Genomic DNA, 23,097 nt, shown 5'->3' on the forward strand with positions numbered 1-23,097 from the left:
CACACATACACACACTCATGTAACGCAGATATACAGAAACACACATTTCAAGTTTGACAGGATTTTGACCAATTTATGTTCATTACAGACAATGACTGCTATCTATTTCTAGCTTCTGTCCTTGTGAATAGAACAAAAGTGCTAATGTTTTTAGTTGGTTTCATCATTTCTTTTCTCCCACAAGAACACTGATGGAGCAGGATCTCTAGCAAGAACTCCAGTACAAATGTATGAACGTGTGTCTCTTTCTGCGGCCGCATGTTGAGATCTTCCTAGCAACCTACTTATCAGTAGACCTCTCAAAGCAGTTTGATGACATTGTTTTTCTTTACCACTCGTAGTTTTCTATGGTCAAACATTTACAGTGTACAGTGTACCGTAGTCAATCACTTGACTACAGTTTATTTTATCGCTTTGGTGCAATTTTCACAGGCATGTGGTATATATACAGTGGGGCAAAAAAGTATTTAGTCAGCCACCAATTGTGCAAGTTCTCCCACTTAAAAATATGAGAGAGGCCTGTAATGTTCAATCAACTGTGGGAGCAATTATTAGGAAATGGAAGACATACAAGACCACTGATAATCTCCCTCGATCTGGGGCTCCACGCAAGATCTCACCCCGTGGGGTCAAAATGATCACAAGAACGGTGAGCAAAAATCCCAGAACCACACAGGGGGACGTAGTGAATGACCTGCAGAGAGCTGGGACCAAAGTAATAAAGCCTACCATCAGCAAGGGCATTGAAGATGAAATGTCGCTGGGTCTTTCAGCATGACAATGATCCCAAACACACCACACGGGCAACGAAGGAGTGGCTTCGTAAGAAGCATTTCAAGGTCCTGGAGAGGCCTAGCCAGTCTCCAGATCTCAACCCCATAGAAAATCTTCGGAGGGAGTTGAAAGTCCGTGTTGCTCAGCAACAGCCCCAAAACATCACTGCTCTAGAGGAGATCTGCATGGAGGAATGGGCCAAAATACCAGCAACAGTGTGTGAAAACCTTGAAGACTTACAGAAAACGTTTGACCTCTGTCATTGCCAACAAAGGGTATATAACAAAGTATTGAGATAAACTTTTGTTATTGACCAAATACTTTTTTTCCACCGTAATTTGCAAATAAATTCATTAAAAATCCTACAATGTGATTTTCTGGATTTTTTTTCTCATTTTGTCTGTCATAGTTGAAGTGTACCTATGATGAAAATTACAGGCCTCTCTCATCTTTTTAAGTGGAAGAACTTGCACAATTGGTAGCTGACTAACTACTTTTTTGCCCCACTGTATATATATATATATATATATACAGTTGAAGTCAGAAGTTTACATACACCTTAGCCAAATACATTTAAACTCAGTTTTTCACAATTCCTGACATTTAATCCAAGTAAAAATTCGCTGTCTTAGGTTAGTTAGGATCACCACTTTATTTTAAGAATGTGAAATGTCAGAATAATAGTAGAGAGAATGATTTATTTCAGCTTTTATTTCTTTCATCACATTCCCAGTGGGTCAGAAGTGTACATACACTTAATTGGTAGCAGTGCCTTTAAATTGTTTCGCTTGGGTCAAACGTTTCGGGTAGCCTTCCACAAGCTTCCCATAATAAGTTGGGTGAATTTTGGCCCATTCCTCCTGACAGAGCTGGTGTAACTGAGTCAGGTTTGTAGGCCTCCTTGCTCGCACACACTTTTTCAGTTCTGCCCACACATTTTCTATGGGATTGAGGTCAGGGCTTTGTGATGGCCAGTCCAATACCTTGACTTTGTTGTCCTTGAGCCATTTTGCCACAACTTTGGAAGTATGCTTGGGGTCAATGTCCATTTGGAAGACCCATTTGCAACCAAGCTTTAACTTCCTGACTGATATCTTGAGATGTTGCTTCAATATATCCACATCATTTTCCTTTCCATGATGCCATCTATTTTGTGAAATGCACCAGCTCCTCCTGCAGCCAAGCACCCCCACAACATGATGCTGCCGCCAGCCCCATGCTTCACGGTTGGGATGGTGTTCTTCGGCTTGTAAGCCTCCCCCTTTTTCCTCCAAACATAACGATGGTAATTATGGCCAAACAGTTCTATTTTTGTTTCATCAGACCGGAGGACATTTCTCCAAAAAGTACCATCCTTGTCCCCAAGCTGTTTAAAGGTACAGTCATCTTAGTGTATGTCAACTTCTGACCCACTGGAATTGTGAATTATAAGTGAACAGTGAATTATACGTGAAATAATCTGTCTGTAAACAATTGTTGGAAAAATTACTTGTGTCATGCACAAAGTAGATGTCCTAACCGACTTGGCAAAACTATAGTTTGTTAACAAGAAATTTGTGGAGTGGTTGAAAAACAAGTTTTAATGACTCCAACCTAAGTGTATGGAAACTTCAGACTTAAACTGTACATTCAAAGGGCCATTTTGAAAAAATATTTGCTATTGGATTAACTGGTTGATATTGAGAAAATATTATGTTGCGTTTTGGTGATTACACCAATGTACTCATTATGTTTCACAGTAAAATTGTATTTTGCATCATTTGTTGTGTGTTGAAAGATGTCTACAAACAACATTTATGCACAATAAAGCATTTGATTGAAAATTGGCTACATTACAATAGTTACCAATTTGAAGTCTTGTACTCAGAGTTTATAAAATTCACCACATGCTTGTGAAAATTGTACCAAAGCGATTCAAAAAACTGGAATAGTATTTCAAATTAGTTTTTCAACTAACATCGTTTCCAGGGAGACTCACTAGACTCACCCTCAAATAAATTAATTTGAGATCCATTCATCCGGAATATTAGACAGTACTAAGAGACCCAGTAGAACAGGGGTGTCAAACATACGAACGCAGGACGGAAGGGGTCCAATCTAGTCCGTAAGTGCTTTGAGAATAAAAAATAAAAAAAGATAATTATATATATATATATTTAGGGTTGCAAAGGGAGGGTACCAGAATTTTGGTATCTTTGAAATATTGTATGTCATCTATCACAGGATATTTAGTGGCCTTTTTGGGTACTTCAGATTATCTATGGCCTTATCACATGTAAAATATATGAAATAATAAATAAGATGATTTTAAAATATGAAATAAAATGACAAAGCTGAAAATCTTTATCCTAAATATAAACAATCAACTTAGTCAATACCATTGGTGTTTAATATGAGGGTTTCAGCATGAAATATCCTTTATATTTTTGGTTTACACACTTTATTTTACTATATAAGTATGTCTATGTATTTGCTGTCAGTGTTTTGCCTTCAAACTGGTGGTAGTTGTAGAAAAAGTCAATAGTTGGAATGGTTTCAGAGTTAATTGAAAATATAGCCATTGTGGATTAGATGCTTGCTTATTATCTAGGCAATTTTTCTCTTGAAGCATATGGTCTATCGACTATTAGAAACTCACGAACAATATGGACCCAGATATAATAAATGAATAAAAATGAGTTTGACATCCCTGAAGTAGAGCCTTCCTGTGCCTCACTCTTGGTTGTTATCCTCTTTCCCTATTTCTCTCTTTCCACCTAGGCCATTGGACAGTTTCTTCGACAACCTCCCGGCCCTCAAGTCGCCGATCCTGGTTTCGGGTCCTCGTCTGGCAGGTACGACTGAGGACACCTTCAGCCGCCATTTTGAGAGCATAATGGAGTCACATCGCGCCAAGGGCACATCCTACTGCAGCCTGGACAGCGAGGAGCTGCTGACCTCCAGCACCCAGACGGTCCTGACCTTTGACCTTCCCACACTGACCCCAGAGATCCAGGGCGGTCAGATGATCTGTCAGAGCGCCCGGCACATTGTCAAGTTGAGCTTCGCCCCACTGGCCCACTGTGAGAGGGGAACAAGCCTATCAGATTCCATCGTCACGGTGACAGGTGACTCAGACGCCACGCGCGCCCCCTCCAGCGAAAGGCTGAGCAGTGGCTCGGAGGACACACTTCCGCGAGGGGGAGGGGGCGGGGCACGGATGTTGGGGAGCAGCTGGTACAGCAACCCCACATTCTCCTTCCCTAGGTCAGTGATGTCATACAGCAGCAACCCCTCCCTCTCCTTCCACAGGTCAGTGATGTCATCACTACTGCTATGATGTAGTACCTTATGAAAGGCCAGACCCGATAGGCTGCTGACATAAAGTACCCACTGGGCACAGACGTCAGATTAACGTCTAGTTTTGAATTACGTTTGGTTGAATTGTCAACTAACGTGAATTCAACATGAAATCAACCAAAAATATCACCCTGTCATTGAATTTAGGTTAAAAGTTGGGTGATAAAAGACAAATCCAATAAGTTTTCCACATTTTTGGTTGAAATGATGTGGAAACAATGTTGATTCAACCAGTTCTTGCCTAATGGGTATGAGGTTACTCTCATAGATGAAGTAAAGCCAAGGTAGGCTTCTATTCAGAACATACAGTATGGTATAATCTAAGACAACAAATCAGTATATTATACTCTATTGTCCATGTACAGTATTAGAGGACAACGTAATAACTGAGGATCATAATGTGCATATGTTATGTACTGTATATGTACATTGAAAATATACTTTTTTAGAGTCTTCCCCTAACAATATCAGTTTCCAAAAGCGCCAGTCCCAGGCTTGTCTGCTGGGACACAGCACCTGCTGCAGTGCGATTTTGGAGCAGAGCTGTTAGTGAAGGTCGCTAGGAGGCTGTCTGCCCCACCGTACCGCTGGTTTCCATGACGGCATGCGGTGTGAGTGTGTGTGTTGGTATGTGTGACTATACGTGTGTGTGTGTGTGTGTGTGTGTGTGTGTGTGTGTGTGTGTGTGTGTGTGTGTGTGTGTGTGTGTGTGTGTGTGTGTGTGTGTGTGTGTGTGTGTGTGTGTGTGTCTTTGCCGTTGTGTGTGATGGCTGGAGCAGGTGACTGGTACTGACTGGGGCAGATAGCTGTGGTAGTACAGCTCTCAACTATTGATAATGTTAAAGTGATTCAACTAGCTTTACTATTACTGTCAATAACAGCATAGCTGGAACTCTTTACCAATCAGATTGCGTGTCCAGATCAATCCATTACATACGTATTAAGATGATGTATCATCATATATTATGATATATGCAAATATTGTAATTTTAGGTAGAGAATATTCTTATTTCTCATGTGGTCAATATACACTTCTGCTTAATCAGCATTTATCATTTTCGTCAACACCAATAACAGAGAATGATCTGCTACGGGCTTGACAACCCAGCACCATCTGGTGGGTTTTGTGGTTAGTGTAGAGAGGAACTGCAGTGCTGATGAGGGAGATGATAATTGTGTTTGGCAGCACTGCGGTGGCAGTGGGACACTGTCACCTTGCGGTACAGACCACTAGATGCTGCTAAAGGACCATGTTGCAGGTTGTGGCTTGATACTGTCTGAACATATGGATAATGATGCCAATGGGTTTTTAGAGCCAAATGTGTGGACCACTTGTGGTGTCTACTGTAAGTGACATTTGTTGGAGAAAACAGCATTAAAGTAGCATTCTTCAGTGATCCTACTGTTAACACAACAGACATGTTTATTGTTCAAGATAATGTAGTTGTGTGTGTGTGTGTCCGTGTGCGTGTCCGTGTGTGTGTGTCCGTGTCCGTGTGCGTGTGTCCGTGTCCGTGTGTCCGTGTGCGTGTGTCCGTGTGTGTGCGTGTGTCCGTGTGCGTGTGCGTGTGTCCGTGTGTGTGTGTCCGTGTCCGTGTGTCCGTGTGCGTGTGTGCGTGTGTGTGTGTCCGTGTGTGTGCGTGTGTCCGTGTGCGTGTGCGTGCGTGTGTGTATGTGTGTCCGTGTGTCCGTGTGCGTGTGTCCGTGTGCGTGTGTGTGTGTCCGTGTGTGTGTGTCCGTGTGCGTGTGTGCGTGTGTGTGTGTCCGTGTGTGTGCGTGTGTCCGTGTGCGTGTGCGTGCGTGTGTGTATGTGTGTCCGTGTGTCCGTGTGCGTGTGTCCGTGTGCGTGTGTGTGTGTCCGTGTGTGTGCGTGTGTCCGTGTGCGTGTGTGTGTCCGTGTGTGTGCGTGTGTCCGTGTGCGTGTGCGTGTGTGTGTGTGTGTGCGTCCGTGTATGCATGCGTGCTTGCAGACTTGAGTGCGTACTGTACGCGTGCGTATAAAGGCTCCCGTATGTATGTTTACCATTGGCACTGGGCCACCACTGTTAGTCCTGCTCTGTAGGGCTGGTGACAGTAAAATGACATCAGTCCATTTCCAGTAGTCTGTTCAGCTGCAGCCTGCCACGACACCAGAAGAACAGAACAGAACAGTGGCTGGATTGTGTGGAGCCAGAAAAGCCCTGAAAGCCCACTGACAGTGATAATCCACTCTTAAATTCAAAGTGTTTCCTGGGAACACATCCAATGACCAGTACAAAACCAAACCAAAATAGAAAATAGGATATAGTGGCTTACAAAGTTCAACGCCGTCGTAGTTGACCAAGTTCCCTCTGGGAAGAACAAAGTTATTCTATTCTATTTGTCTGGTAAATATTGACATTGTGCTGGTATTGTTACCACAGTTACTGTACAAACTGATCCACCTATCACAGTCCTGCAAGAAAGGAATCCATGAAGAGGACACCAGGGAAAATATTTCAGAGGGCATATCCACTCCATACTTTGATAACAGTTGGAATTTCAGCCCTTGCCCCCCCCCCCCTTCCCTCACATCTCCCTTTTGAGATTGTTTGAGCCATTAGACAGAGGCCCATTGTGTAGAACCATCCATCTAGACAGACGGAGGGGGGCCAATTGTGTGGCAATGAACCGTTGAAGTGGAGGCTGACGATAGTGGGAATTCTCTTATGGCTTTATGTGATAGCTGTTCAATTAGTGCTCACGACTGTAGCGTGCTCTGGTGATTATCGGCTGCGAGTTGCTTACAGTAAACAGGCACCTCATTAATGACTGGCGCTCACAATAGGCCTCTCTATTCCATGTATGTTTCTAAACCGGGGTTCAATCCCAGCACTAACACACCTGATGGAAATACTGTAATCAAAGGCTTGATGATACGGTACCTATACCAGTTGAGTCATGTCTGTGTGTACAGGGGTGGGTCTGGAGTTGAGGAATAAAACCTGATTCCTTTCCCTGGATACCAAGCCGTTGTTGTGGAGAGAGAGAGAGAGAACAAAAAAAATTGTTCTACTGTAATTTGTTAATAATATAATCATATTTATATTATAGCACACACCTATAGGGTTTATCAATGGGAGTTGTCCCTGGCACTAACCCGCTTTGTTTTCCTTTGTGTGCTTATACCTGCATTAAGAGTCGAGGTGAACAGCATGTATACCTCATCCAAAGGATGTACCTACTGACTATGAATAATTGGAGCTTGTGAGAGAGGAGGCAGGAGGGAGGGTGGGAGAGCGAGAGAAGGAGGGAGAGATTTTGAGTGAAAGGCGGCCAAGTTCCTTGCCATGCTCAGTGCCCAAGGTCGGCAGGGGAAGTTACGAGAGAGAGAGAGAGAGAGAGAGAGAGAGAGAGAGAGAGGAGAGAGGAGTGAATAGAACTGAAACAAACAGAGAGAGAAGAGAAGAGAAGAGAAAGAGGCGCTGCTGGACAAAATGTATCTAGCTTGGGAAACTTGCTAAAAGGAGAGAAGGACAAGAATGTGAATAGAAAAAGAAAGTGGCGTCATACAGCTGTGTGTGTTAGCTACAGCTAAAGGGTTTAGAATCCAGGTGAATCCAGGTGATGTACTGCACTAGGACTAGCTAGCAGACCAGCTGAGACTGAGAAAAACAGAGCGGTAGAGGGGTCAGCGGGGGGGGGGGATGCGATCAGGCCGGGGAGCCAGGACAGGGAGAGGGGGGAGAGGGGGGGTCAATAGGGTGACCAGTTTGAGACACTCGTACAGGGAGGGGACAGGTATAACAAGGAGGGCCAGCTCTGTGTTCTGTTGGCATGGCTCACTCGGAGAGGATAGGTACCTTCCTACTCGCCACTCGAGCTCAAGACGGAGGTAAGAGCTCTACTCCTTCTCCTCTTTTCTCTCCTCTCCTCTCCTCTCCTCTCCTCTCCTCTCCTCTCCTCTTCTCTTCTCTTCTCTTCTCTCCTCTCAGACTACTGTAGGTAGTGTGGAAATATCTGCCTTCTAATCCTCTCACTGCCTCTGTAGGCTCCATATGAGACAAGGAAACCAGGGTGTCTGGTGATCAGTCATTGCTCGGTAACAAAGCCATTCATTCAGCTAATGGAATGGCTTGTTTGCTCTGTGGAGGTGTGTATGACTCAGTGATAATGAGGAAGTCTGAATGTGCTGTGCTGTAGTCCTGGTAGTCTGGGTAAAGTGTGTTTCTGTCATAGTTTAAATATTTTAAATACTGTTCCCAAGCTTGTATTCTTGGATGGATTTAAACTCAGCAACAAAAGACACATCCCTTTTTCAGGACTCTGTCTTTCAAAGATAATTCGTAAAAATCCAAATAACTTCACAGATCTTCATTGTACAGGGTTTAACACTGTTTCCCATGCTTGTTCAATGAACCATAAACAATTAATGAACATGCACCTGTGGAACGGTTGTTAAGACACTAACAGCTTACAGACGGTAGGCAATTAAGGTCACAGTTATGAAAACTTAGGACACTAAAGAGGCCTTTCTACTGACTCTGAAAAACACCAAAAGAAAGATGCTCCCTGCTCATCTGCGTGAACGTGCCTTAGGCATGCTGCAAGGAGGCATGAGGACTGCAGATGTGGCCATGGCAATAAATTGCAATGTCCCTACTGTGAGACACCGAAGACAGCGTTACAGGGAGACAGGACAGACAGCTGATCGTCCTCGCAGTGGCAGACATTGTGTAACAACACCTGCACAGGATCGGTACATACGAGCATCACACCTGCGGGACAGGTACAAGATGGCAACAACAACTGCCCAAGTTACACCAGGAACGCACAATCCCTCCGTCAGTGCTCAGATTGTCCACAATAGGCTGAGAAAGGCTGGACTTAGGGCTTGTAGCCCGTTGTAAGGCAGATCCACACCAGAAATCACCGGAAACAACATCGCCTATGGGCACAAACCCACCGTCACTGGACCAGACAGGACTGGCAAAAAGTGCTCTTCTCTGACGAGTCGCGGTTTTGTCTCACCAGTGGTGATGGTCGGATTTGCGTTTATCGTCGAAGGAATGAGCGTTACACCGAGGTCTGTACCCTGGAGCGGGATCAATTTGGAGGTGGAGGTTCCATCATGGTCTGGGGCGGTGTGTCACAGCATCATCGGACTGAGCTTGTTGTCATTGCAGGCAATCTCAACGGTGTGTGTTATAGGGAAGACATCCTCCTCCCTTATGTGGTACCCTTCCTGCAGGCTCATCCTGACGTGACCCTCCAGCATGACAATACCACCAGGCATTCTGCTCGTTCTGTGCGTGATTTCCTGCAAGACAGGAATGTCAGTGTTCTGCCATGGCCAGCAAAGAGCCCGGATCTCAATCCCATTGAGCACGTCTGGGACCTGTTGGATTGGAGGGTAAGGGCTGGGGCCTTTCCCCCCAGAAATGTCCGGGAACATGCATGAACAGCAAGAACTGGCAAATCTGGTACAGTCCATAAGGAGGAGATGCACTGCAGGAATTAATGCAGCTTGTGGCCACACCAGATACTGACTGTTACTTTTTATTTTGACCCCCCTCCCTTTGTTCAGGGACACATTATTCTATTTCTGTTGGTCACATGTCTGTGGAACTTGTTCAGTTTATATTTCAGTTGTTGAATCTTGTCATGTTCATACAAATATTTACACATGTTAAGTTTGCAGAAAATAAACGCAGTAGACAGTGAGAGGACATTTATTATGATATATTATGGCTGAAGCCCAGACTTGTAGTTCAGGTCCTCTTCTATCATTTGAAACCATGTATTATCAACAGATAGAACTCACAGATCTTAATTTTCTGTTCTTGTTTCTGTTCTTGTTCCAAGGTGACATAACATGCGGAAAGCTATTACCACAGCATATAATTGAGATATAGCCCTCCTGAACCCTCTACTGCTTGAAAGGGGGTTAAATGACTGGGTGATATAGAGATAGTTGCAGGAAAGGATAGATTTATGGAAGGAGGTTGTATAATGTGTCCTTCTGTTTATTGTGCCCTGTGTATGCTTAACATGGTCCACATTTGAGTGTATTAATGTACTGAATTATCATTGTGTCACACCAGAAGAAAGCATTGGCCTAAAATAGGAAAGGTAACAGGACCATTTTTTCAGTAGACCTGACCAGAGACTTACAGTTTTGCTGCAAGCTTTACAGTGTTGCCGTGAAGAAATGACAACAAAGTGGGTTGCATCATAATTTATCCATACCTCCCTTCACTCTTCTTCTTTGTCCTCCCGCTCCTTCCCTTTCTCCCTCTATCCCCCTCCCTCTCCCTCTTAACTCGTCTCTCCCTCTCTTTCCCCCCTCTTACTTTTTCTCTCCCCCCAGGGAGAAGGCTCGTCTGGCGACAGACTCGGAGCTGGATCAGGACCTCAGTGAGCGGCTGGGACTGGGGAGCAGCGACACCCTCACCAACGGTAACCGCGCTGACGGAGAGGCCGCCAAGCGCCTGGCCAAGCGCCTCTTCACCCTGGACGGCTTCAGGAAGTCCGACGTGGCCCGTCACCTCAGCAAGAAGTGAGCACCTGGCACCTAGCCTTCTCGTGTTATCGATCCTTCTCTTTACGATGTGCTGCTGTACTTTGTCTATGCTATGTGTAGCGTGTATACTGCCGATGACAACACCTAGTATGGATGTGGCTAACATTTCCAAGATCTCTCTCTCTCTCTCTCTCGCTCTCTTCTATACTAAACCTGGTCTGGACCTTGTCTGACCCCTTGGTTTTCCTCCGCGGTTGTACTCTTCGATTAGTCTGTCTGTCTCTCCGGCCTGTCTGCCTGTCTGTCTGTCCGTCCGTCCGTCTGTCTGTACCTTCGTCCGTCTGTTTGGAGAAAAGGAATTTAGGATGAAAAGAGATTCCTTCTGTCTGACAGATTCACCCTGGGAATCAAAGTTTCAAACTGAGTGTTATTATAAGGGAAGTTAGTCCAAAGTTGTCATGTTTGTGGTGGCGCCTCTTAAACTCTTACAATGATCCTACCCAATGAAAAGCTGTCTGTCCGTCCATCTTTCTGCACATCTGTCTTTCTGCTCATCCATCCGTCCGTCCATCTGTCTGATGAAAAGGAATTTAGGATGAAAAGAGATTCCTCCTCTCTGACAGATGCACTCTGGGAATCATAGTTTTTGGCCCCAAGTCTTCGTCTCAAGGACACAACCCAACTGTGGCCTTGTGTGTTTGAGCTGGGAAAGCCAGCATCTGATTAATGTTTATCTCTCTCCCTCTCCTTTCTCTTTTCTCTCTTTCTCTCTCTTTTCCTGTCTCTCTCTCTGTTTATTTATCTATGTTTCTCTCTCTCTCCCCAGCAATGACTTCAGTCATAAGGTTGCAGAGGAGTATCTACACTTCTTTAACTTCACAGGTCTTAATGTGGACCAGGCTCTGAGGTGAGAGGTTCAAACTGACTGACTTGTTCAACTCGCCAGCCACTGGTTAGTAGATGGTAATACTGCTCTCTGGTGGCAGGCTGAGGGAAAGTAGCCTAATATGCCAGACGTGTTTCTAGCCCAGAAAAAAACACTCCTGATTCAATTAATCAAGGGCTTGGTGATTAATTAAGTCGTTGAATGTGGACAGGTGCGTAATGAGGTCCGTTACCGCTGGGCTGGAACCAACATTTGCCACCCTTTAGGATACTAGAGAAACTGGATACTGGATTGGGGTTGAGAAGCACTGTGTTTCTGCTCAATGTGTGTGTCTGTGTGTTCCAGGGCCTTACTCAAGCAGTTCTCCCTGATGGGAGAGACTCAGGAGAGGGAGCGGGTGCTGTCTCACTTCTCTAGGAGATACCTGCACTGTAACCCAATACTCATACCTACTGAGGGTAAGAGGACGCCACTGTCTCATTTCCACTATAGAAATAGCACAGCTCCGTCGTCATGGTAATAGATTGAAATGTCTCCTCCTTATCCAGATGGTGTTCATACCTTGACCTGTGCCCTGATGCTGCTAAACACAGACCTGCATGGTCATGTAAGTTGAGTTCTGTGTGTGTGTGTGTGTGTGTGTGTGTGTGTGTGTGTGTGTGTGTGTGTGCGTGTGTGCGTGTGTGTGTGTGTGTTAGGGATACAAATGTCATTAAGTTCAGGGTAGAGTTCAGTGTAGAGACATTTCTCAGAGATCCATTCCCCCCCAGGCTCCACTGACTCAGTATAGTGGTAGCTTTGGGAAATAAGCCCCCGACTTATCGAAAGCTGATCTGGGACCAGCCTCCTGATTACAATGTGTTCCTACACTATCATATAATCCAGTCCATATCAAACTGTAGGCTGATTCCAGTATAACTCTAAATCTAGGCCATATATTGCTGCATGGTGTGATGTGCAGCCTCTACAGATGACTCCAGGTAGTTTAGTCGAAACCATTTATATTATATGGAAATATTCAGGTCTGGTTGAAGGGGCTAGAGTTGGCTTCATGAGAAACCCACTCTCTCAGGGGAAGGGGGGATTGAGAGATGCCTGGCTGGTATAGTTCTGTGCTTCATCACCATCATCATCATTCATCATTGTCACCAATGTCATTATCTTCTTCTTCTTCAAAATCATCATCGTCATCAATGGCGTCATCCTGATCATCATCATCATCATAGTCCCCAGCATCTTCTTCGTCTTTATCTTCACTCACTATCTCTTTTCAGCAATATTCCCAGCATGCAATAGTAGCAGATGGGGCTCTGTGAAAACTCACTCCTCAGCCTGAAGTGTCTCCCTTTGCGCTGCCGAAAAACGAGCTTTTCCGCGGTGTGACTGAGTAAGATGCTTCAGGAGGGCGGCCACGTTTGTTTGCGAGGCAGAGGTCATGCGTTCGAGCCTCAGTGGGAGCCCAATCAGGAGAAAGCGGTACTCGCTAAGCAAGCAGCGTGACGTCCTTTAAACAATCTCCTTCTGAACACTCTCAGCTCATCAGCTAGATTAAATCAATTGGATGACGTCCCTGAAAGTCATTTCTCCCCATAACATCCTTCAGAGATGAATTCTAATATAATAGTTTGTCAAAGAGCTGCAGAAGGACAGATGAATTAGACAATCTGTGCCTCGAATATTTTAGATGACTGATGTTAGTGGTGCTTTTTAAAGATTATATTCATTTATAGCATAGTTGTCTCGGAAATCTCAGGGATAGGGCAATAGCGCTTGGTCTAACAAATCACAAGTTTGGCTAGGCGGGGCTTAAAAAGAATCCCCTCGGAAACATATCAGAGGCGGACACACTATAGACGCGGATAGCGAGCCACTGACCCTGTCAGTCAGTGGTTTTCAGCTGGTAAAGCTAACATCATGGTGCATGCAAACTACTCACTTGCGAAACACACTCATTGAAAATATCTAGCTAGCTACCGGAGATGTTTACGGCAGGGCTCTGGACGGATTTTCCGGCATCCAACTCCGCCCTTTCCTCTCTGCCAAACCAACGTTGGTTTGAGGACAGACATGTATGTTGGAACATTGGTACATCGCGGGAGGAAACCCACCTGTCTAGAGCAGGGATGGGTACCTGATGATATTCTACTATGAGTTACAATAGTAGTATACACCAGATACAATTTCTAAATGTGGTTGTGCATCAGCAGTATTTCTCTTGTTATGTCAGTCACTAACAGTCACTGACAGTCACTCAATTAGCCCATGTCAGCTAACATTTTTTTCATTGGTAAGTTAGTCTAGCCAGCTATCAAAACGTAGTTTAAAATGGCAGGAAATTAGCTGTAAAATGTATCTTAGGGCCCCTAAAAGGCTAGGTCTCTGACTGCATGTGTGGGTATGGATGTGGGTATGGATGTGGGCATGGATGTGGGTATGGATGTGGGCATGGATGTGGGCATGGATGTGGGTATGGATGTGGGCATGGATGTGGGTATAGATGTGGGTATGGATGTGGGTATGGATGTGGGCATGGATGTGGGTATGGATGTAGGTATGGATGTGGGTATGGATGTGGGCATGGATGTGGGTATGGATGTAGGTATGGATGTGGGTATGGATGTGGGCATGGATGTGGGTATGGATGTGGGTATGGATGTGGGCATGGATGTGGGCATGGATGTAGGTATGGATGTGGGTATGGATGTGGGTATGGATGTGGGTATTGATGTGGGTATGGATGTGGGTATGGATGTAGGTATGGATGTGGGTATGGATGTGGGTATGGATGTGGGTATGGATGTGGGTATGCAGACCAGCGAGTCACTGAGGCCCCTTATTATGAGTTCAAAAGTTGCCCATCCCTGGTCTAGAGAGACTAATAGCATAGAGTAAGTACTGTGTGTCATGTTTTTCAGAACTTTGGCAAAAGGATGTCCTGCACACAGTTCATTGACAACCTGGAGGGTCTGAATGAGGGTCAAGACTTTCCCAAAGACTTGCTGAAGGTGAGTCACTGTACTGTACATTGCTATAAAAACACACATTCACACACTAATTGTTGTGTTGTCTAGCAGACCAGGAGAAGACTTACTGTACCGTCCCTCTGGTGAATCTCTGCTCGACATCGGACAACGTTAGATTATGCTATTAGCTTCTCCCTGTTGTGGGCAGAATAATGGGGTTAGGCTCATCTGGGGCCATTCATTCGGAGCCCACAGGCACACCAGCGGATGCCAGATGAGCTAAATCAGTGGGGTTGCCTGCCGTTGACGTGGCTAATGATGATGCGTTTGATTCGTTTTGTCTGCAAAGGGTTCCCTCAAGGCGTAAGTCAACAAGTTGTAATGGTGTATCTATAATACATGTGAGTGAAAGAGGGAGATGGGGGAAGAGGGAACCAGGCAATATTTTTCACCCAGAAATGAAGGAATATGAATTCTAAAAATGACAGGCTTTGCTGTTATTAAGTCAGGATAGCATCAGCTCCACTGCCATGGTACAGCATTAAGGTGAGAGAGAGATGGAGAGAGATGGAGAGAGAGAGGTGGCAGCTGTTTTATTTATGCACTGTATATATCTAGGAAGTGTATTTTAAATCATGCTCTCCTCCCACTCCCTCTCTCTCCCTCTCTCTCTAACTCTCCCTGCCCACTTTCTATCTCTCGTTTTCCCTCTTTCTCTCCCACTCCTTGTTCTCCTCGCTGCCCCAATCCCATCCTAGCTTATACCAACATCATTTAATTCTGACTAAATGACTGTCATGTTGTTCCCGATAATCTGCTTCATATCTTTCATTCCCTTCCCTCCTTTTCCTGCTTTCCCATTTCCCTTCTATCTCTGGTGTGTATTCCCTGGTCACCCATTATCATATAATGTTACATTACACACACACACACACGCATGCATGCACACACACACACACACACACACACACACACACACACACACACACACACACACACACACACACACACACACGTGGGTGCACATGTATGCACACACACGTACACACAAACACACACTGATCTGTGTCTTTTACTTGGGCCAACCTGAGCCTGACATCCCCTCAAACCTTCCCTAACCAGAAACAGTGGATTGATGGCAGCATTCGTGCAAAACTGAAAGCACAAACCACCGCTTCTAATCATGGAAAGGCAACTGGAAACATGACCGAATACAAACAGTGTAGCTATTCCCTCCACAAGGCAATCAAACAAGCAAAGCGTCAGTATAGAGACAAAGTAGAGTCGCAATTCAACGGCTCAAACACAAGACGTATGTGGCAGGGTCTACAGGAAATCATGGACTACAAAAAGAAAACCAGCCCCATCGCGGACATTGACGTCTTGCTCCCAGACAAATTAAACAACTTCTTTGCTCGCTTTGAGGACAATACAGTGCCACTGACACGGCCCGCTACCAAAGCCTGTGGGCTCTCCTTCACCATGGCCAACATGAGTAAAACATTTAAACGTGTTAACCCTCGCAAGGCTGCCGGCCCAGACGGCATCCCTAGCCGCGTCCTCAGAGCGCAGACCAGCTGACTGGTGTGTTTACGGACATATTCACCCGTAGCACTCACTTCTGTCATCATGAAGTCTTTGAGAGACTAGTCAAGGATCATATCACTTCCACCCTACCTGATACCCTAAACCCACTCCAATTTGCTTACCGCCCCAATAGGTCCACAGACGACGCAATCGCCATCACACTGCACACTGCCCTATCCCATCTGGACAAGAGGAATACCTATGTAAGAATGCTGTTCATTGACTACAGCTCAGCATTTAACACCATAGTACCCTCCAAACTCGTCATTAAGCTTGAGACCCTGGGTCTTGACCCCGCCCTGTGCAACTGGGTCCTGAAATTTCTACAGGGAGTAGGTGACGGCTACAGGGAGGAGGTGAGGGCCCTCAGAGTGTGGTGTCAGGAAAATAACCTCTCCCTCAACGTCAACAAAACAAAGGAGATGATCATGGACTTCAGGAAACAGCAGAGGGAGCATCCCCCCATCCACATCGACGGGACAGTAGTGGAGAAGTTCCTCGGTGTACGGAAATGGTCCACCCACACAGACAGCGTGGTGAAGAAGGCACAACAACACCTCTTCAACCTCAGGAGGCTGAAGAAATGTGGCTTGTCACCTAAAACACTCACAAACTTTTACAGATGCACAATTGAGAGCATCCTGTCGGGCTGTATCACCGCCTGGTACGGCAACTACTCCTCCCACAACCGCAAGGCTCTCCAGAGGGCAGTGAGGTCTGCACAATGCATCACCGGGGGCAAACTACCTGCCCTCCAGGACACCTACAGCAACCGATGTCATAGGAAGGCCAAAAAGATCATCAAGGACATCAACCACCCGAGCCACTGCCTGTTCACCCCTCTATCATCCAGAAGGCGAGGCCAGTACAGGTGCATCAAAGCTGGGACCGAGAGACTGAAAAACAGCTTCTATCAGACTGTTAAACAGCCACCACTAACATAGAGTGGCTGCTGCCAACATACAGACTCAAATCTCTTGCCACTTTAATAAATGTAATAAATGTATCACTAGTCACTTTAAATAACGGCACTTTAATAAATTGACTTAATAAAGGTATCACTAGTCACTTTAAATAACCTCACTTTAATAATATCTACATATCCTACATTACCACATCCTACATATGTATATACTGTATTCTATACCATCTTCTGCGTCTTGCCTATGCCTCACGGCCATCGCTCATCCATATATATTTTTATGTACATATTCTTATTCATTCCTTTACACTTGTGTGTATTAGGTAGTCGTTGTGAATTTGTAAGATTACTTGTTAGATATTACTGCACTGTCGGAACTAGAAACACAAGCATTTTGCTACACTCGCATTAACATCTGCTAACCATGTGTATGTGACCAATGCAATTAGATTTGATACAACATGTTTAAACTTTTGGTTGGGTAGAAGATTTGTTCAGTGCCATTAGTGATGATGGGCTGGCTCCTGTTGGTTAGGGAAGAATGTTGTGTGAGTGGCAATGCACTGCCGTTTGGTGTGTAGCACGTTCTTCTTCGATGGGGTTTAATGGCGGTTGGCATCCAATGTTAATGGCGCATTACCGCCACCAGCTGGATAAAACAAAAAAAAACATTGCGAGAAAGGGGGACAAACGCCATCATACAAAATAAAACACGTCAACTAAGAAATCCCATCCCACTTCTTCAAGCCCAGTCCACTCCAAAATACATCCCTACACACGCTCAGGGGCCTGTGATGGCAGTACATTCACTGACAGGATTTCTTGCATGACCTCGACTGTAGCATTTCACTATGCATCGATTGATGAGAACCCTTCACTGGTCGTGGTGGCTCTACTACCATTGTTTCTTCCCCGCCACTCGTTCCTTCCCATCTTCTCACCACCTCCAGATAGGAGACACGCTGGACACTCCTTGCCACCTCATTCTCCTCCACGAAGTCATGCGCATATTCACCTCCACAGTTACAGCATTCCACTTCATCTGGCGTACGATACTCTTCCCCTCTGCACACACTTGACACATGGCCAAATATTTGACATTTATGACACTGAAGGGGCTTGTGCACAAAAAGCTCATACAGGGTATTTAATGAATCCTAACTTGGTTTGAGAAGGGAGAGACTCTTCATGAAAGAACAGTAGCATGGATAAAGTCATTTATTTTCTCCGTCCAACATACAGGTCAGTCGACGTGCACCAACCACTCCATCAATGTTTTCAGTTATATCCTCTGACTTTACTTCTTGTGCCACCGCAGAAATAACCCCCTTGATGGGTGACCTGCTGCGAAAATCCATACAGGAAAACATTCCACTCCGGTATCTTTTTTGAGTCTTAAAACACGCCAAAAATCGAAATAAGACCACAACTCCACACTTTGATCCAAATCCCTCACTCCAACTACAAATGAGTCGAGTGGTTTCCTCCACCACAGCTTTGCTTCTCCTGTTTCCCCTTTTCTTCGCCACTGTAACACACTCGTTCTCACTTTCTGTGCTATTAGCTTTACTCGACTCACTGGCAGCTTCAAACAAAACCTCAGTTTCTGCCTCTTTCTCCACGATCAACATCACCCAAATCGCGCCTTTCCTAGTCGTGCAGCACATTGGGAGCGCAACGCGGCCGGTATGGATTGACAACCCAAATCATTGCGTGGCGGGATAGAAATGTGTAACGCCTTGTGTTTGACATGTGACACGTGCGCTAGCCTATTACTCACGTTATGACAGGCTTGTGATCATTGCCCTTGCTAGATTGATTGTATTGACATTCCCAGCCTTAATTACAGTCGTTTTTGTTCAAAATATCGAGTCATTGAAACTGAAACAGTGCACCCCGAATGGATGGAGGAAGCAAACAATGTATCAGGACAGCTTTTATTTACAACCTGACAGCAAAATGTTTTGGTGAGTTATATTAATCATGCATTGAACTGTATCCATCTATTCTGCCAGCAATGCCAGCAAACGTCATGGGATTTTGAGTCAAATATAACCTATTTTTAAAAGCTATTATAAAGTTGTTTTTGTAACATAAACTGGGAGTTTGATATTTTTGACTGATCTTATGATTGTTTGTTTCATATCTGCAAAGTAGGTAAAACACTGTCAGTTCCACTTTAAGCCTGAAATAGCATTTTAACAAATTCAGGACATGAAAAAAGTCCTGACTTATTTCTTGTTTTCCTACTGTGTCAGGACATTCTGGTGACTTGTCAGGACATTGTGGTCTTGATAAGATAGGAAAACATGTCCACAGACAGACAGACAGACAGACAGACAGACAGACAGACAGACAGACAGACAGACAGACACACAGACACACACACACACACACTATATTATGGTCTCTCAGTCTAAATCTCTTGGTCTCTCTCTCTCGGTCTCTCTCTCGGGCTCTCGCTCTCGGCCTCTCTCTTTCTCTCTCGGCCTTTCTCTTGGCCTCGATCTCTCGATCTCTCTTTCTGTCGCTCTCTCTCTCTGTTGTTTCTGTTTTCAGTGTAGCACCACAGCACCCCCACCATGCCACCCTCTCCCTCTTTGCCTGCTCTCGTTCACCTCCTCCTCTCCTCTCCTCTCCTCTCCTCCCTCCCTCCCTTTTTCTTGAGGTTCAAAGTGTTTTATTTTCAGCGGTATGAAATAGCAGTGCCCCTGGAGAAGGCAAACCTGTGTGCTGCTCTTCTCTTCAATCTCTAGCTCTAACATCACACTATCTCTCTCTTTCTCACACTCTCTCTCTTTCTCACACTCTCTCTCTTTCTCACACTCTCTCTCTTTCTCACACTCTCTCTCTCTCTTTCTCACACTCTCTCTCTCTCACACTCTCTCTCTCTTTCTCACACTCTCTCTTTCTCACACTCTCTCTCTCACACACTCTCTTTCTCACACTCTCTCTTTCTCACACTCTCTCTTTCTCACACTATCTCTCTTTCTCACACTATCTCTCTTTCTCACACTCTCTCTCTTTCTCACACTCTCTCTCTTTCTCACACTCTCTCTCTTTCTCACACTCTCTCTCTTTCTCACACTCTCTCTCTTTCTCACACTCTCTCTCTTTCTCACACACTCTCTCTCTCTTTCTCACACTCTCTCTCTCTCACACTCTCTCTCTCACACACTCTCTTTCTCACACTCTCTCTTTCTCACACTCTCTCTTTCTCACACTATCTCTCTTTCTCACACTCTCTCTTTCTCACAATATCTCTCTCTTTCTCACACTCTCTCTTTCTCACACTCTCTTACAGTATATCTCTCTTTCTCACACTACCTCTCTCTCACAGTATCTCTCACTTTCTCACACACACTCTCTCGCTACAACACTTCCACTCATCAACGTACATACTAGGGAGCTCATGGCCACTCCTTTTTTACTTTCCCTCCTTTCCTTATTATTTTTGTGCACGCCCCCTTCTTTTATGCATATTTTATTTACCATGACGTTACAAGGCATGTTGTACAGTTGTTTCTTTGTTTATGTACATGTTTATATTCGTGTTCAAATACATCAGAGAGACATTGTTTTGTATCTAGAATATTGTAGAATCTTAAAGGAAATCACATCAGATCAGAAGATCCCGAGATGTATAGAGGAGGGTAAGGTGATATTTGGGGGGGGGTGTAAACAAGTTCCATATGTAGTAGAGTATTTGGATGTACAATACAGCATTGAGAATACCTTTTGCATCTACAATACTGGAAAAACACAAAGGGAGCATTTTCAGTTATACAGATCATAGACGAGTCTGAGGAGATATTTTGGGGTATTTCAACCTGTGCCATATGTTGAGGGATGGCTGGGAGGGACAGGCTACACAGAGGGGTACTAAACGGAACCCTCCAGCTACAGCTGAAATCAGGATCCATGCGGTATGTAAAATAATGAGCAGGCTGAGCACCCCCGCGGTACCCGTTTCACCATCTCTCATTCTCTCCCTCTGTACTTCTTGCTCTCTCTTTTACACTGTAACTCTCTTTCTCACTAACTGTCCCTCTCCTCTCTTCCTCTCTCCATCCCCCCCCCTCTCTCTCTCTCTCTCTCTCTCTCTCTCTCGCCTCTGCAGCCTTTTCAGATTAAACCCAGTGATATGTTTCCCATTAACACTACAATAGAGAGACAGAATGGAGCAATCTCCTGTACTGTGCAGATAGCTGGCTATGGCGTCACACTTATCTCTCAGCCTTCTCAACACAATATTAGGCCTCCATAGCAGGAGTTTAGCAGGCTATTCCTTCTTAATAATCTAATAATTATTAAACTAATTATGATAGAGGGTTAGAGGGCATTTATTTTCAATTACTTTGTTCAACAACACTGTTGTAGGTTTTTGGAGGGATATTTTTGTTAGGTTTCATAAGTAGATGAATGCATTGGAAGAATGATGTGATTCTAATGGTTGTAATAAGTACAGGTCCACCGTCAAACTTCCACAGAGGTGAAAAGCTGGTCAAGTCTGCTAGCAGATAACCAATGGTATAAATGATTACTGCTTTAAGAGTTACTTGACACATGTCTGATGTTTCGTGTCCCCTTTTCTGCGTTGCCTCTCTAAGTCTAACCTAGTTCAGTGCATCGTCAGCTGCTTCTAGTAGATCATATTACTGTAACATGTGTATGTGTGCTTCTGGTAGTGCACACATTCTATCAAGCTATTTATACATCTATTAGTCTGTGCCTGGGTGTACCCAATTGATACCAAGGACACTATAAACTATCCAGATGTGCTCTAGGGGCCACTGTCCTGTCCCCTAGTTCCACATGCTATCGCTCAGCAGAAATGCACTACCGGTCAAAAGGTTTAGAACACCTTCTCATTCAAGGGCTTTTCTTTATTTGAACTATTTTCTACATTGTAGAATAAAAGTGAAGGCCTCATCACTATGAAATGACACATATGGAATCATGTAGTAACCAAAAAAGGGTTAAATAAATCAAAATATATTTTATATTTGAGATTCTTCAAATAGCCACCTTGATGACAGCTTTGCACACTCTTTGTATTCTCTCACCCAGCTTCATGAGGTAGTCACCTGGAATGCATTTCAATTAACAGGTGTGGAATTTATGGAATTTCTTTCTTTAATGCGTTCGAGCCAATCAGTTGTGTTGTGACAAGGTAGGGGGGTATACAGAACATAGCCCTATTTGGTAAAAGACCAAGTCCATATTATGGCAAGAACAGCTCAAATATGCAAAGAGAAACAACAGTCCATCATTACTTTAAGATATGAAGGTCAGTCAATACGGAACTTTGAACGTTTCTTCAAGTGCAGTCGCAAAAACCATCAATCGATATGATGAAACTGTCTCTCATGAGGACCGTCACAGGAAAGGAAAACCCAAAGTTACCTCTGCTGCAGAGGATACGTTCATTAGAGTTACCAGCCTCAGAAATTGCAGCCCAAATAAATGCTTTACAGACACATCTCAACATCAACTGATCAGAGGAGACTGTGTGATTCAGGCCTTCATGGTCGAATTGCTGCAAAGAAACCACAACTAAAGGACATCAATAAGCAGAAGAGACTTGCTTGGGCCAAGAAACACGAGCACTGGACATTAGACTGGTGGAAATGTGTTGTTTGGTCTGATGAGTCCAAATGTGAGATTTTTGGTTCCAACCGCCATGTCTTTGTGAGATGCAGAGTAGGTGAACGGATGATCTCTGTATGTGTATTTCCCACCACAAATCATGGAAGAGGAGGTGTTATGGTGTGGGGGTGCTTTGCTGGTGACACTGTCTGTGATTTATTTAGAATTCAAGGCACACTTAACCAGCATGGCTACCACAGCATTCTGCAGTGATACGCCATCCCATCTGGTTTGGTCTTAGTGGGACTATGATTTGTTTTTCATCAGGACAATGACCCAACACACCTCCCGGCTGTGTAAGGGCTATTTTACCAAGATGGAGAGTGATGGAGTGCTGCATCCAATGACCTGGCCTCCAAGGTCCCCTGACCTCAACCCAATTGAGATGGTTTGGGATGAGTCGGACCGCAGAGTGAAGGAAAAGCAGCCAACAAGTGCTCAGCATATGTGGGAACTCCCTCAAAACTGTTGGAAAAGCATTCCAGGTGAATCTGGT

The 23,097-nt window shown here is 44.7% G+C and overlaps 1 protein-coding gene across 1 annotated transcript in view; it reads left to right on the forward strand.

Moving 5' to 3' along the window:
• Positions 1–23,097, forward strand: part of LOC135504994 (PH and SEC7 domain-containing protein 1-like) — a 60,863-nt gene that overhangs the window by 12,380 nt on the left and 25,386 nt on the right. Inside the window, exons 5-10 of the mRNA XM_064923982.1 lie at positions 3,535–4,065; positions 10,442–10,630; positions 11,421–11,501; positions 11,826–11,938; positions 12,029–12,087; positions 14,396–14,485. Coding sequence (XP_064780054.1) covers positions 3,535–4,065; positions 10,442–10,630; positions 11,421–11,501; positions 11,826–11,938; positions 12,029–12,087; positions 14,396–14,485 — 1,063 coding nt within the window. The remainder of the gene's footprint in view (positions 1–3,534; positions 4,066–10,441; positions 10,631–11,420; positions 11,502–11,825; positions 11,939–12,028; positions 12,088–14,395; positions 14,486–23,097) is intronic.

Source organism: Oncorhynchus masou, chromosome 18 (assembly GCF_036934945.1).
Source record: "Oncorhynchus masou masou isolate Uvic2021 chromosome 18, UVic_Omas_1.1, whole genome shotgun sequence".
Taxonomy (NCBI): domain Eukaryota; kingdom Metazoa; phylum Chordata; class Actinopteri; order Salmoniformes; family Salmonidae; genus Oncorhynchus; species Oncorhynchus masou.